The 15870-nt window shown below is 32.1% G+C and overlaps 3 protein-coding genes across 5 annotated transcripts in view; 2 read left to right on the forward strand and 1 right to left on the reverse strand.

Moving 5' to 3' along the window:
* The first annotated feature begins 159 nt into the window (after positions 1-159).
* Positions 160-2676, forward strand: LOC105629398 (rust resistance kinase Lr10). 2 transcript variants are annotated; one of them, XM_089715565.1, is made up of 4 exons: positions 294-425; positions 493-1069; positions 1184-1222; positions 1365-2674. In XM_089715565.1, exons 2-4 carry the CDS (start codon positions 610-612, stop codon positions 2531-2533), a joined length of 1668 nt encoding a protein of 555 aa, XP_089571691.1. In that variant the 5' UTR covers positions 294-425; positions 493-609; the 3' UTR covers positions 2534-2674. The 2 variants fall into 2 exon arrangements, with proteins under 2 accessions (XP_037491503.2, XP_089571691.1); XM_037635575.2 differs by having other exon boundaries at positions 160-1069; positions 1365-2676.
* Positions 2677-9328: 6652 nt separating this feature from the next.
* On the forward strand, positions 9329-11923 carry LOC149498748 (LEAF RUST 10 DISEASE-RESISTANCE LOCUS RECEPTOR-LIKE PROTEIN KINASE-like 2.4). 2 transcript variants are annotated; one of them, XM_089715570.1, is made up of 4 exons: positions 9329-10226; positions 10321-10341; positions 10460-10489; positions 10634-11923. In XM_089715570.1, the coding sequence occupies exons 1-4, from the start codon at positions 9434-9436 to the stop codon at positions 11797-11799; spliced, it is 2010 nt and encodes a 669-aa protein (XP_089571696.1). In that variant the 5' UTR covers positions 9329-9433; the 3' UTR covers positions 11800-11923. The 2 variants fall into 2 exon arrangements, with proteins under 2 accessions (XP_089571696.1, XP_089571699.1); XM_089715573.1 differs by lacking the exon at positions 10321-10341.
* A 2335-nt stretch (positions 11924-14258) lies between these two features.
* Positions 14259-15870, reverse strand: part of LOC105629244 (rust resistance kinase Lr10) — a 2542-nt gene continuing 930 nt past the window's right edge. The window contains exons 2-3 of the mRNA XM_012210797.4: positions 15730-15756; positions 14259-15635 (exon numbers count right to left, since the gene is read on the reverse strand). Of these exons, the coding sequence (XP_012066187.1) occupies positions 14515-15635; positions 15730-15756 (1148 nt within the window). The 3' untranslated portion in view covers positions 14259-14514. The remainder of the gene's footprint in view (positions 15636-15729; positions 15757-15870) is intronic.

Raw genomic sequence — 15870 nt, forward strand, 5'->3', positions numbered from 1 at the left:
GAACCGTAAAAAACCAGTGGAGGCAAGTGCCTCATCTTAGATCCGCCCCTACTGACAACAATATTTTTCGCTGACTTGACTAACTTTACTTGCCAATTCTTGGTAAAGGTTTTATAATATTTTATTATCTCATAAGTCAAAGTCTATGGATATATCCATTTCATATCAAAAGATGCTTCATTTTTTTGTTATCTGTACATCGGTTCCTCTGGACTGTTTTCACTTAGAAAGATTATCCTTCATTAAACTACTTTAATAATGGCTAGAGAAAGGCTCCTACTCTTTGCTTTCCTGGTAGTCTTCTTCCCCCAAACCTGTTATGGTAGAGATAACAGTCATTGCGCCCCTTCTTCATGTGGCAATATCTCTAACATTACTTACCCTTTCCGGCTGGAAACCGATCCAAGCAACTGCGGAGACCGTAGGTATGGCCTATCTTGTGAAAATAATGTTACAGTACTGTATCTAAATAAAGGAAGATACTACGTGCAGGCAATCAACTACAATAACTTCACCATCCGATTAGTAGATGCTGGTCTTGATCAACTGGATTACTTCTCCATTCCACAATTTCCCTTATATGGGTCTGAACTTGAGGATGTTTATGAAATGCAACCATATTCCAATTTCAAATACAAATGGGCAGATTCAGAAAAATATCCCTGCAGGTTATCGCAGCCAATTTTTTTCATCGAGTGCCTAAATCAAGTGTTCCGCCCTCTTAGTTATGCGGATAGTAGTGCTTCTTATTGCATTAAAAGTGGAGCCAATGACTCTTCTGGATCTCATTTGAAGATGCAATACTTTTCTTGTCTGAATATAGACGAGTTGAGAGTATCTGCTTTGATGGACTCATGCAGCATAGAGACAGTGTCTTTGTTTCCTGCAGCAAAAGATTTTAATATCAAGAAGAAGGATATCTCTTTCATTGACATTCATCAAAGGTTAGCATTTGGATTTGAGATCTCATGGTTCAATGTCAACTGTATACACAAATGTGGCATCAGAAGCTGCTACCTCCACTCCAAAATTCATACTCAATGCTTTGACGATTACAATTTGGAATTCTGTAAGACCCACTCTCTCTCTCTCTCTCTCTCTCTCTCTCTCTCTCTGTATACATAATTACTGTTACAATATAGTTTATAGTAATATTAGTAATTTCCCTTGTATATGATTCCAGTGGATATCCTATTCGAATTCCTCCTATCGATGCAATTGGGTAAGAACTCCTTTCTTTTTTTTCCATTCTTCTACAAGAAAAAAAGTAAGATTATATAAGAAACATTAACATAGAAATGTTAAAAGAGATGGCAAAGCCATAAATTTTGTCTATCTTGAATGCTTCTATGAATTTCATGCAGGATCAATGTTTCTTGCTGCAAGGTGTTTATGTGGGACTCCATTTGTTACTGCATTTCTGATCTATAAATGGAGAAGAAGGCATTTATCAGGATACAACACTATCGAAGAATTTCTGCAGAGTCACAATAATCTAATGCCAATAAGATATGCTTACTCAGACATTAAGAAGATGACTGGAGGTTTCAAAGAAAAACTGGGTGAAGGAGGCTTTGGCTGTGTGTATAAAGCAAAGCTTCGCAGCGGCCAATTTGCAGCAATAAAGATGTTGGGTAAATCTAAAGCAAATGGACAAGATTTTATCAATGAAGTTGCTACAATTGGGAGAATTCACCATGCTAATGTGGTAAAATTAATAGGGTTTTGTGTTGAAGGAACAAAGCGCGCTCTTGTATATGAATTCTTATCGAATGGATCTCTTGATAACTACATATTTTCTCGACAAGGATACGTCAGTTTATGTTGGGAAAAACTGTATCAGATTTCTCAAGGAGTGGCTCGTGGCATTCAATATCTACATCGAGGTTGCGAAATGCAAATCCTTCATTTTGACATCAAACCTCATAACATTCTTCTTGATGAAAATTTCACTCCGAAAATTTCTGATTTTGGGCTTGCCAAATTGTATCCAACAAAAGGTAGCATTGCATCTCTTACAGCAGCTAGAGGAACAATAGGATATATGGCACCGGAGTTGTTCTACAAAAACATCGGCCGTGTCTCGTCCAAAGCTGATGTGTATAGTTTTGGAATGTTGTTACTGGAAATGACAGGAAGAAGGAAGAAATTGAATGCCAAGGCAACGGCTGATTTAAGTGAAGTATACTATCCATTTTGGGTTTACGACAGACTATCTAATGGAGAGTTGGAAATAGAAGATGCAACAGAGGAGGAAAATAAAATAGCAAGAAAAATGATTGTAACAGGATTATGGTGCATTCAGATGAAACCCTCTGATCGTCCTCCAATGAACAAAGTTATAGAGATGCTTGAAGGAGATTTAGAGAATTTACAATTGCCTCCCAGGCCAGTTTTATATCCGGCAGAATCACTTGCTAAAGATGAAGGAGAATCATCGTCCATGTCAGTTGATTTTGCAGAATCACTTGCTAAAGATGAAGGAGAATCATCATCCATGCCAGTTGATTTTGCAGAATCATGCAGTTATTGAAGGAGTTTAACAAATTTGCTAAAAGAACTTTTAGCTGATAGTGTTTGTAATGGTTATCTATATTTAAATAATTTTATTCAATAATTCACATTTTCAGCAAGATTAAAAAAATATATTTACTAAAATTTTCATATGCGAAATTCATTGAAAATCACTATAATATTATCAACATAAAAATTATTATTGTTATTTAAATCTTTTTGATTAACCTTTATTGAATTCGTATCTTCTTTTAACTTGAATGATAGCTAGATAAAGGGTTAATATAATACTTAATTTCAATTATTCACTAAATGATTATTATTATAGTGAAATTTAATAATTATAAGATTTTTATTTTAATAAATTTCAATAATGTCATTTTTTTTAAATGTACTTCATTATTCTTTTTTTTAAAAATCAGCGAATCAAGCGGCTCATTTCTTAGCTCAAGCTCTGCCCGGTCATGTGGAGTGAATCGCTAACCCTCCAGCTTTTATTCATGATGTATTGCTTTTTAACCTTAATAATAATTTAGCAGTTTCTTCTTCCAAATTTACTAATAATAATATTAAGAATTACATATAAGCATATAGACCGGATATAGAATTTACTATCAGTAGTTAATAGAGTTTGTTTATCTTTTAATGAAATAATTTTGAATAATGAAACTAAAACTAAAAAATATAATGTTAAATCTTTCCATTTGGAGTTGATTTTCACCAAAAAATATAAACCTTTTGTAATAGCAACTGGTCTTTTAAATGATTTAGACATCAAAATAATAACTCCTTCGGATTTTCGATAACTGAATTGTTTTTTCAATAATTTGCAACATATGATGAATACATATAAGTTTTCGCCGCTATACGTCAATAGCATCAATAGAGGAGCATGTCGCATTAACAGGCTCCATCGATCGAAGATCCACACTACAAATTAAGATCTAAAGTTTATAACCAAATAAAATCAAATATTATAGTTTTATTTAGTAATAAATCCTCCAAAGAAGGGACAAAAAAAATACTCTAAATATGGAGACAAACAATAATAACAAAATAAAAAAGAATAAGAAAAATAGATTTGAGTTTATTAAAGCAAAAGAAGATTAAAAGAAAAAAAATGTGAAGTAAAAGAGATAATAGAAAGTAGGAGGTAAGGACTACCGCTGATAGACAACTGCAGCCCTAAGCTAAAACTAATTTTAATAATGTCATTTCATTTTAATTCTTCCGATGTTTTTAATAAAATTTATTAATTTCAAATTGTTTTATAATAATATTTAATATATATGCTTAAGTAAATAAGGGTTCAAGTCTAATAGACTCTGTCATGCCAAGTGTCCAACCCATCTACAAAGAAAAGTCTTTGGAAAACAAAAAACACGGTTGTGAGCAAGAATCTACAAACAAGGGTTCAAACTTGACTTCTTGTAGCTAACCAGAGATCAATGACTAATCAATTACTTGCTTCCATTTACAGTCACCAAAACTTTCAACATTATAAGTTTGAATGGCAATCTAATAAAAATAAAATTTATGCATTACAATGTCGAAAAATATAATTACACGGATGCCAACTACAAATATAATCTATCGGCAGTGAGTCTTACCAGAAAATCTTAATCTTGCAATTAATGCTAAGACAAAGACATGTGTGGTTTTAAAAATGGCTTGATAGATTATCCATGACTTTTTGCAATGGGGAAAATTCTTTTGAATAGAAATAAAAGTGGCATCGATATTTTAGAGTACGTATCCACTCTGATCCGTTTAATAAGTATAAAGATAGTTATAAATAGATTTGAAACGAATATGAATAATGAAATTATTATTAATAATACATACGGCTAGGGATATTGATTTAAAATCCTAGATATCTATTTGTCGTTACCTCTTATATTAGATGGGTTTGATATACCTCTACTCATTTAGTTGATAAAAAATATATTTTAAATAAATTAAAATTTAGATAATTTAAAATTTATGTATGTACGGATATTTTAATAAAATTTTAAATAAATATGTGTGTTAATAGTTTAAAATTTATTGATAATTGACTCTTCAAATTCTTATGTTTCTGCTATCAAAGTGAACCAGTTTTCTAATCAATATTACTTGTTGACTTGACTTGCTTACTATTGACCGATTTCTACTTTCAATTTAAGCAATAAACGGGTATGTAACTCTACCCCTCATTATTTATCACAAATTATATATTTTTAAATATAATTTTAAAATCGTGTTATAATATAACGGAATTATATATTTTTAAATATAATTTTAAAATCGTGTTATAATTAATATAACGAAATATAATATCACAAAATATTATATATGATAATTTACAATTGTTAACTTCATATATAATAATTCAATTTATAGAAAACATTATGAACACTGTACACTCATGATTATAAGGAGTCGCAATAATATTTAATTATTTATACAGTATCATAATGCTATTTTTTCAAAATATTTGTCACTGCAAAATATTTTTTTAATCAAATACACTTACAAATTTATGTATGTGTGTTTTTGCTTTAATTGGCACAATTTTATTATAAATCTTTTACAATACAATTTTATTGTCATCATATAATAATTTTAAATATTTTGAAAAATAAAATAACAATTAAATGGATTATTAATGAAATTAATAATTTAAATAACCATTAAAGACATTTATATTTATAATTAATTGACATATATAAATAGATATGCATACATATAATGTATATGTACGTAAAACTACCAAAAATTTTGAATTTCAACAATGTCCACATTTAGTCAACGGTACATTAATTATATATATTAAAAAATAACTATTCAATAATTTATAATTATGCATTTAAAAAATGCAACGAAAAACACATATTAAGCTTTACTTATATAAATTAAAAAAATTTAATTTGATAAATTTTAACAAAATTTAAGCTATGGCATGAATATAACTAAAGAATAATAAAGTAGTTTAAGTGGGAAAATAATGTTGGACAAAAGTATAATGAAAAAACAATATGAGGGTTAAGTGAGAAAAATATTATTGTGGTAAGAATATAATTAAAGAATAATAAAAGAATTAAAAGAAAAAATATCTTTGGGCAGAAATATAATTAATTGCAAATAAAATGGTTAGATTGTAAAATGGCAACAACTGTCTTACACATGGCGACTATATTATGGTTGTGACAGTAATTAATTAATAGATAAAAAGGCGGTGTGTAATTAATAGATAATAAAAGGGCAGAGTGGGAAAGCACTGTTATGGCAACAGTAACTTTTCGAAGCCCTTTGGATATATATAATAATATTTGGATGGAGATATTAAAAATATCAAGATTCAAGAATTAAAAAACCTATAGATATTTTGATAGATATAAATCCATAGATTTAGGTAAGGGGTGCAAAACATCTGACCGAACCGAAGATCGAACTGTTTCGTTTCGGTTAGGTTCGGTCAACCACTCAAAGGGCATTTAATTTTGTCGGCTTAATCAATTTGTATTGAAATTATTGATGGTTCAGCTTGGTTTTACAAAAATTAACCGATTAGACTTAAAATAGATCAAAGTTTACCAAATCAATTATTTCAGTTCGAGTCGGTTTAGTTCAGATATCAATTTCAATTCAATTTACATATCAATTTCAGTTCGATTTTATTTCAATAAGAAAAGTTTCGCTTTATATTTTATCTCTGCTTCAATTTGGTTTGGTCAATCCACTCAAAGGGGATTCAAGTTTGCCTGCTTAGTCAATTTGAACTGAAGTTATCAGTAGTTAGGCTTGGTTTTAAAGACACTAATCGATCAAGCTTAAAACATATCAAAATCGACCAAACTAATTATTCCAATTCGAGTTGATTCGATTCGAGTGACAATTTCAATTCGATTCAATTCTGATCAGAAAAGTTCGATTTTATATTTTCAGCTTTGGTTTCGGATATGTTCTAATCAAACCGACATTTACTCATCCCTAGATTTAGGTATGACCAAGGTTCCAAAATCACTGAAATTCTGGTTATAAAAAAGAATAAAACCAAAACACTTTCAAGTAGTTTATAAGATGGTTTTAACTGCCAATTGCAGTTCCGTTCTAATTTGAAATCAAAATTAGATAATTTTTTCAAAATTTTTTTTATTTTTTTTCTTAGTTTTATATCTTGAATAAATAATAACAATAAATAGTAGTATTGAATAAAACAAAAATTAATTTGAGAGTTTATTTGAAAATTTAATTTTCGCGATTTTAAACCATAATCTCGGTTCTAAACTAAAATCATCGGTGTCGATTTTAAAAAATAAAGAATTGAAATCATACAGTAAACGCATTGTTTCAATTTAAAACTGGAAATCGTTGACCGTGATTTATTGTTGATTTTGATTAATTCAATTTTAGTTTTGTTTCGATTTGAAACCGAACCGTGGTCATGCCAAATAAATTTCAATGATGTTAAATAAATAAAACTAGTGTATTATTTTTCTTTTGGATTCATAATAACCAAAAAAAAAAACTTAAAAGCACTAAATGACTAACCTAAAGCCAAGAATTTTGTAGACACTCTGCAAAAGATATTAATATTATTAGCTTGTATCACATAATCAATATATTTCGTCATAGATTGTGTAATGCTTCTGTTATGAGGAATTTTGGCAAGTATCCCTAGCAAACATTACAGGTTTGATGATAACTTGTTCTTTTCTTATTCCTGAAAGACACAAACTTTTGCTAAAAGCTTCAACAACTACAGTTGCAAAAACCTGCTAGTAAGAGAAGATCTGGCAAGAGTTCAACCTTTAATAGAATAATCTCCGGCAATGATTAAACTATTCAGTGATTAAATTTTATCCTTTTTTTTTTTCCCCAGTTCTTGAAATACATAAACTTTTTTATCAAAAGCATCAACAACTATAATTGCTATGTCTTTGCTATTTAACTCTTTCCATCTCATAGACAAAACCACAAACACTTTATAGGCATATGCCCTTAAGACTACTGATCCAACGATTAAATCTTTTTCTTTCCATCCCATGTAACAGTTTCAAAATTATAGAAAAATTGAAAAACAAAATTTGCAGAACCGAAACTTACTTTCATGCTTGCCAGAATATTCCGTCTCAAATTGAGTGCTATTAGCCTTCAATCTGCAGTATTTACCTTGCGCTGCACAAAATCCACAACTTGGATTATACAAGTCAAATGAAGAATATTACCTCCTCCGTCAATCATTTCACTCGGAAATGGCAAAACATCATACATCTTTGTACAATATAACAAGCCGACATTATCAATAGAAATGTCTGAATAAAAGAAGTTAATTTGGTACTCGTTAGCACTAGCACAAGGCATCTGCAGAAACTCACTGCTTCCTTTAGGACACTTAAACAAGACAAAGCTATTCGAATCCTCGTTCAGAAACCGGAAGGAAGAACCAGATAAATTGAAATTCGAAAGCTGTTTGGGAAGGCAATTTTGTGGATCGGTTGTGTAAATTACTTGAGAAACATAATCGATATCTTTGACTAAGAGTTCAACTGAATCTGGAAGTTGGATCATCGTCTCTTTGTTTTCTGTGCAAGATAGATCGAAGCCAAATTCAGGATAGCCGCAGTGATCAGGTTGCCGGTTTTTTATTCGGAAGGGGAATCGGACGGCGGGGCCATGGCGGTTGCATTTTGATTCTTTGCAGTTGGGATGACCATTAAAGCATAATCCAAGGTCAACAAAGATAATTATAATGAAGAAAGATCTATAAAGATAGCCAATTCTAATAAATAACTCCATTGTCGCCTCTACCAAGTTTTGCCTTGGTTAGGAATTCAAAGTAAGCAGCTTTGCTTCTTCTATAATTTTGCCTGCCCCAGTTGGAGAAGGCAAAGGAAAAATGGGTACCCCATTTTGACGTTTTCATATCATTTACTCTTTCCATTGTCATCTACCTATATTTATTTTATTCTTTAATTTTTTATTAATAAATTTTCATTACATGCTCAGCTGAGAACTACAAGACAAAACAACTGTAAAATTATTCTATGAATTTGAATATCACTGAACCAAATTTTAAACGAACAAAAAAAAGTAAAAGTTCTCAGTTTTATTCCAATGGCAATCAAAAAAATAAAACCACTTTTCACAAAAATTTAAAAAGATATGGCTGTGATAAAATCTTAGGCCGTGTTTGGCAATAAAATTTTGAATGTAGTGTTTTGAATTAGTCAAAATTCTAAGTGAATAGTTGTTTTACCAAACATTTCCGCTTTCAACTGCTATTTAAACAACTAATAATTATCATATAACATCTAACGGCGTTGTTTAGTAATAGTTTTTTGAGTAGCTTTTAGCATTTTGACTCTATTTTATAGCATGCAGTGATATTATGATTTCTGATTAATATTATGATTTCTTTGTTCTTTTAAAAAAAATAACATTCGATAACATAGCGTTTCAGCTACTTTTTAAAGGTTAAGGTAAACATTATTAAAACTGCTAATAATTATCAAAACAGTTAATTTTGTAGTTTGCCAAACAGACCTAACATTTAACAGCTAATAATGAGGGTGAATCCAGAAAATCTAATTAGTGAGGGTAAAAAGTAAAAATTTAGTGGAATAAATATAAATTAACAAAATTATATACACTAAAATGTAAAAAATTGAACCGTAAAAATCCAGTGGAGGCAAGTGCCTCATCTTAGATCCGCCCGTACTGACAACAATATTTTTCGCTGACTTTGACTAACTTTACTTGCCAATTCTTGGTAAAGGTTTTATAATATTTTATTATCTCATAAGTCAGAAGTCCACGGATATATCCATTTCATATCAAAAAGATGCTTCATTTTTTTGTTATCTGTACATCGTACATCGGTTCCTCTGGACTGTTTTCACTTAGAAAGATTATCCTTTATTAAACTACTTTAATAATGGCTAGAGAAAGGCTCCTACTCTTTGCTTTCCTGGTAGTCTTCTTCCCCCAAACCTGTTATGGTAGAGATAACAGTCATTGCGCCCCTTCTTCATGTGGCAATATCTCTAACATTACTTACCCTTTCCGGCTGGAAACCGATCCAAGCAACTGCGGAAGAGATAGATATAGCCTATCTTGTGAAAATAATGTTACAGTACTGTATCTAAATGAAGGAAGATACTATGTGCGGGCAATCAACTACGATAACTTCACCCTCCGACTAGTAGATGCTGGTCTTGATCAACATGATTACTTCTCCATTCCACAATTTCCCGTACCTGAGTCTGAACTTACGCATGTTTGTGGATTTCGTCCATATTCCAATTTCAAATACAAATGGGCAGATTCAGAAAGATATCCCAGGTTATCGCAGCCAATTTTTTTCATCGAGTGCCTAAATCCAGTGTTCCACCCTCTTAGTTATGTGGATAGTAGTGCTTCTTATTGCATTAAAAGTGGAGTCAATGACTCTTCTGGATCTCATTTGAAGATGGAATACTTTTCTTGTCTGAATATAGACGACTTGACAGTATCTGCTTTGATGGACTCATGCAGCATAGAGACAGTGTCTTTGTTTCCTGCAGCAAAAGATTTTAATATCAAGAAGAAGAATGTCTCTTTCGTTGATATTCATCGAGAGTTAGCATTTGGATTTGAGATCTCATGGTTCAATATCAAATGTATACACAAATGTGACGGCTGTGGTTGCTACCTCGACGCCAGAAACCATACTCAGTGCTATCGCTCAGGTTCATGAAATGAGATGCTATCCTATTTATGAAAAATATAGATTAAGATCCTCTAATACTGATTGATGTTATTTTTTACTTTATTATAATGAAGATATCAGTGATCCAGTCCAAGGTAAGACCCTCTCTCTCTCTCTCTCTCTCTCTCTCTCTCTCTATCTGTGTACATAATTACATGTTACAATATAGTTTATAGTAATATTAGTAATTTCCCTTGTGTATGATTCCTGCAGTTATCCTTTTCCTCATATTGATGCCAGCTGGTAAGAACTCCTTTCATTTTTTTCTATTCTTCTACAAGAAAAAAAAAGTAAGATTATATAAGAAACATTAACATAGAAATGTTAAAAGAGATGGCAAAGCCACAAATTTTGTCTATCTTGAATGCTTCTATAAATTTCATGCAGGAATGTTTCTTGTTGCAAGGTGTTTATGTGGGACTCCATTTGTTACTGCATTTCTGATCTATAAATGGAGAAGAAGGCATTTATCAGGATACAACACTATTGAAGAATTTCTGCAGAGCCACAATAATCTAATGCCAATAAGATATGCTTACTCAGACATTAAGAAGATGACTGGAGGGTTCAAAGAAAAACTGGGTGAAGGAGGCTTTGGCTGTGTGTATAAAGGAAAGCTTCGCAGCGGCCAATTTGCAGCAATAAAGATGTTGGGTAAATCTAAAGCAAATGGACAAGATTTTATCAATGAAGTTGCTACAATTGGGAGAATTCACCATGCTAATGTGGTAAAATTAATTGGGTTTTGTGTTGAAGGAACAAAGCGCGCTCTTGTATATGAATTCTTATCGAATGGATCTCTTGATAAATACATATTTTCTCGACAAGGATATGTCAGTTTATGTTGGGAAAAACTATATCAGATTTCTCAAGGAGTGGCTCGTGGCATTGAATATCTACATCGAGGTTGCGAAATGCAAATCCTTCATTTTGACATCAAACCTCATAACATTCTTCTTGATGAAAATTTCACTCCAAAAATTTCTGATTTTGGGCTTGCTAAATTGTATCCAACAAAAGGTAGCATTGCATCTCTTACAGCAGCTAGAGGAACAATAGGATATATGGCACCGGAGTTGTTCTACAAAAACATCGGCCGTGTCTCGTACAAAGCTGATGTGTATAGTTTTGGAATGTTGTTACTGGAAATGACAGGAAGAAGGAAGAAATTGAATGCCAAAGCAACGGCTGATTTAAGTGAAGTATACTATCCATTTTGGGTTTACGACAGACTATCTAATGGAGAGTTGGAAGTAGAAGATGCAACAGAGGAGGAAAATAAAATAGCAAGAAAAATGATTATAACAGGATTATGGTGCATTCAGATGAAACCTTCTGATCGTCCTCCAATGAACAAAGTTATAGAGATGCTTGAAGGAGATTTAGAAAATCTACAATTGCCTCCCAGGCCAGTTTTATATCCAGCAGAATCACTTGCTAAAGATGAAGGAGAATCATCATCCATGCAAGTTGATTTTGCAGAATCACTTGCTAAAGATGAAGGAGAAACATCATCCACGCCGGTTGATTTTGCAGAATCATGCAGTTATTGAAGGAGTTTAACAAATTTGCTAAAAAAACTTTTAGCTGCTAGTGTTTGTAATGGGCATCTATGTTTAAATAATTTTATTCAATAATTCACATTTTCAGCAAGATTAAAAAATATATTTACTAAAATTTTCATATGCGAAATTCATTGAAAATCACTATAATATTATCAACATAAAAATAATTATTGTTATTTAAATATTTTCTATTAACCTTTATTGAATTCATATCTTCTTTTAACTTGAATGATAGCAAGATAAAGGGTTAATATAATACTTAATTTCAATTATTCACTCAATAATTATTATTATTATAGTGAAATTTAATAATTATTAGATTTTTTTATTTTAATAATATCATTTCATTTTAATTCCTCCACATTTTTAATAAAATTTATTAATTTCAAATTATAGAAATTGACTCTGTCCTGCCAAGTCTTTGGAAACAACACGGTTATGAGCAAGAATCTACAAAGAAAATCCCAGTCCCCCAAAGAAAATCTAGAAGGAGATTTAGCAAGTCTACTAATGCCTTCCAGGCCGGTTTTATATCCATAAGATGAAATGCAAGTGTTCTTCCTCTTTTTATCTATTTTGATCTGCTAAAATCTTTGTGCTGATATTGTTTCTGCAATGGTTCTCTATGTTTAACCAGTGAGTTTATAATACTCGAAACGGCAAGTCTAGCAGCTAAAGGATTGAAACATCATAAAGCAAATGCCAAAGGTAATTTACATAAGTGATCTAAGTCACTGCAACTAAATAAAGCAACACATAAAGCTGAACAGATACCTTATGCTCCTTTAGGCCTATTTTAGAACCCCTTCTCCATAGCAAGTGGCATGAAGCTAGGCAGAGTCTGCGGATGGTTAACACGAGTAGACTCAGATGGACCACATATAGCCTCGCCAGATTCTTTACCGATGATGGGAGCTGCACATTTATGAAAATGCTGTGTTAGTGAAGAAAAATATATGAGAAAACCTGGAACTCATTTATTACTTGTCGTTTGCCTATTACCGTTGTGGAAAGTTGGAAGGTTGAGTGTGATGTGAAAGAAGTCTTGAACAACAGCTGGTGAACTAAGTTGATGTCTTGTTACTTGACCGCATATGAGAATTCAAGCATTTTAGACTGAAAATTTCACCAAATAAATCATCGATAGAGCAATATTTAACAATGTAATATATATGAAAAACCAACAGTCGCTCACTGATTCCTTCTGGATATTCTGCAGAGTAGACTGCTGAGAATTCTGGATTTTGCGGCCTTTTCTTTCTTTTATGAGAAGGAAAGCACACTTGAATGTGACGAATAGAAGAGCTACTCCAAGAGAAAGCACCATAAGAAACTCAATGAAGACAACCGATCCAAGGGCTGCACACACACAATGGAATTGATTTGATTTTAATATAATTACTAAATTGAAACCAACAATTTCTCTAGCAAATCCTTGCATTGCAGCATTTCATAGTACACTGCTCATAAAATCGATAACTCTACAATTGGTAAAGCGGATCAGATTTCCAAAATACACAGGCATGAATTGCCAAACATGGCAGTCAAATAGAATTCATACGGTGGAACGAAATTTATAAACTTTCACTTACTGTGTACTGCTAATGAACTCATGGCCTTCTTCGCATAAGATTTACAGTAGCCTCAGCTTGCAAAGGCATTGAAATCCTTTCACTGCAATCTGAATAACAACCATAGTTTCCCATATCATTTAATTTCACTGTTAAAACAGCACCATGTTCTCCACCCTCTACTTCGGAAAGAATGTAATATTAGTAAAAAAAAATTCTAAAGAACCTTTTTCACACTTCATATATTAGCACAGAATTCATGTTTTCTTATAAGACATCTGTAAATGAGCTTACTCACGTTATAAAACAAATGTTGCAAGACATGGTTGCAATCATTAATGGTTCCCCAAAATCTAACTCCACTGGCTTTAACCCACAAGATGAAGATCAAATTCCTTCATTATAGTATTCAATTGATCAGAAACACTGATTGAGATACTAAAGCAATTTGCATCAGATCGATAAATATTCTCTGAAGGAAGTATAATTCTCTCTAAATTATGCATAATATTCTCAAACATCCTAACTCGATGGTTAAAGAAAATGTTCATGTATGTATACCAGGGAAGTTGAGAAGATCCGGATCTCCAACACAGAACTCGAACTTGTCTCTAGCTTTGTTAAAGATCTGGATTCACCGGCATTTCCCTCCAATATGATGAACTTCGGGACGTTAATAAATGGGGGATCATTAATAGGTTCTACAAAAGCGGGAACTTCCAGCTCATTTTTCCCATTTTTGTTGCTGGCAGATAGTCGAATAGTATCATTACCGCTGAAATTGCCATTTCTTGTAAGGAGAGGAAGAACAAGTTAATGATGACAAACTAATGACCAGTATGTGAATTTCAGAGAGATTATACTATCAAGTATTAATTGCTCGAAACGATGAATCTTTTAGTACTAATTTTATAGAAGTCGAGAAGGCAAAGGAAAAATGGGTACCCCATTTTGCTATTTTCATATCATTTATTCTTTCCATTGTCATCTACCTATTTTTATATTATTCTTTAATTTTTTATTAATAAATTTTCATTACATATTCAGCTGAGAATTACAAGACAAAACAATTGTAAATGTGGGATGTTTCCTGATTTACAATTTATGAAGATGACCTCAGTTCATGACTTTTTTACTCTATTTCTGATATAGCTTCCAATTTCCGGTGCAGTAGTCTCCCTGCTATTCTTGCATTTGTTCTTGTTGAAGTTCCAGAACTAAAAGGATTAGGAGGTACTGGTAAATTCTCTCCTTCTCCTTCCAACATGTGAACAACAACTTTCATGGAAGGACGATCTACTGGGTTCCACTGAATGCACCAAAGTCCAACAACTGCAAGTTTCTTTGCAATTTTAGTGTCTCCTTCTTCTTCGATCTCGAACCTAAGATCATCTCCTTCTTCTAAAAGATTATATATCCATTCTGGAAAATATATTTGCTCATCATCGCCTTCTTCTGTTGCTTCCACATTCTTCCTTCCTCCAACCATTTCTAACACCAACATTCCAAAGCTATAAACATCTGATTTGTAAGAAACATTCCCAAAGTTTCTTGAGAAAACTTCCGGTGCTATGTACCCAATGGTTCCTCTAGCTGTTGTCATTGACACTGCACTCTGATCTTTTGCACAGAACTTGGCTAGACCAAAATCAGAGACTTTTGGGTTGAAGTCATGGTCTAGTAAGATATTGTGCGGTTTTATATCAAAATGAAGGATTCTTTGATCGCATCCTTGATGAAGATACTCAATCCCTTTAGCAATTCCGAGTGTTATGTCCTGTAGTCTTTTCCAACCAAGAAAATTCTTGTTCGAGTTATCAGCAGAAGTTATGTATTTCTGTAATGAATCATTTGGTAAGTACTCATAAACCAGAGCTCTTATAAACCCATCAGCACAAAAGCCAATTAAGCGAACAACATTTACATGGTGGATTTTGCCTATTGTTGCGACTTCATCGACAAACTCCTCTCCATTTCCTGTTGAATTGTTTAGTAACTTAACAGCTACTAGAATTTCATCAGATAATTTTCCTTTGAACACAGTTCCATAAGCTCCTTGGCCTAATTCTTCCTTGAACTGGTTCGTAACCCTTTTAATATCAGCATAGGAATATCTTGTAGGCTTCAAAGATTTGTAGTCATCTAAAAATTTTTCAATCTTGGACTGATACTCTCTGTCTCTTTTCTTGGAGCTATATAAGCGGTAAAGTAGACTGGCTGCTGCAGCAAGAAGGATTGAACCTAGGATTACACCTGCGTAGAAAAAACTGTTCCTGTCAAGAAAAATAATTTTCGAAATAAGCAACTAACAGAATATAAAAGTTAAGAGGTTAGATATATAGCTAACCTATTGTTATATGCTTTCTTGACGACCCTGCAAAACAATAAATAACTAGATAAACCATTTTATAAAATAAGTAAACATATGATGTTATTAGATCGTCTTCTTCTTCTTCTTCTCCTGCAAATTTTTTTTTTTTTTTTTTTT

Source organism: Jatropha curcas, chromosome 1 (assembly GCF_041381405.1).
Source record: "Jatropha curcas cultivar XTBG-Jc1 chromosome 1, XTBG_Jcur_1.0, whole genome shotgun sequence".
NCBI classification, from domain to species: Eukaryota; Viridiplantae; Streptophyta; class Magnoliopsida; order Malpighiales; family Euphorbiaceae; genus Jatropha; species Jatropha curcas.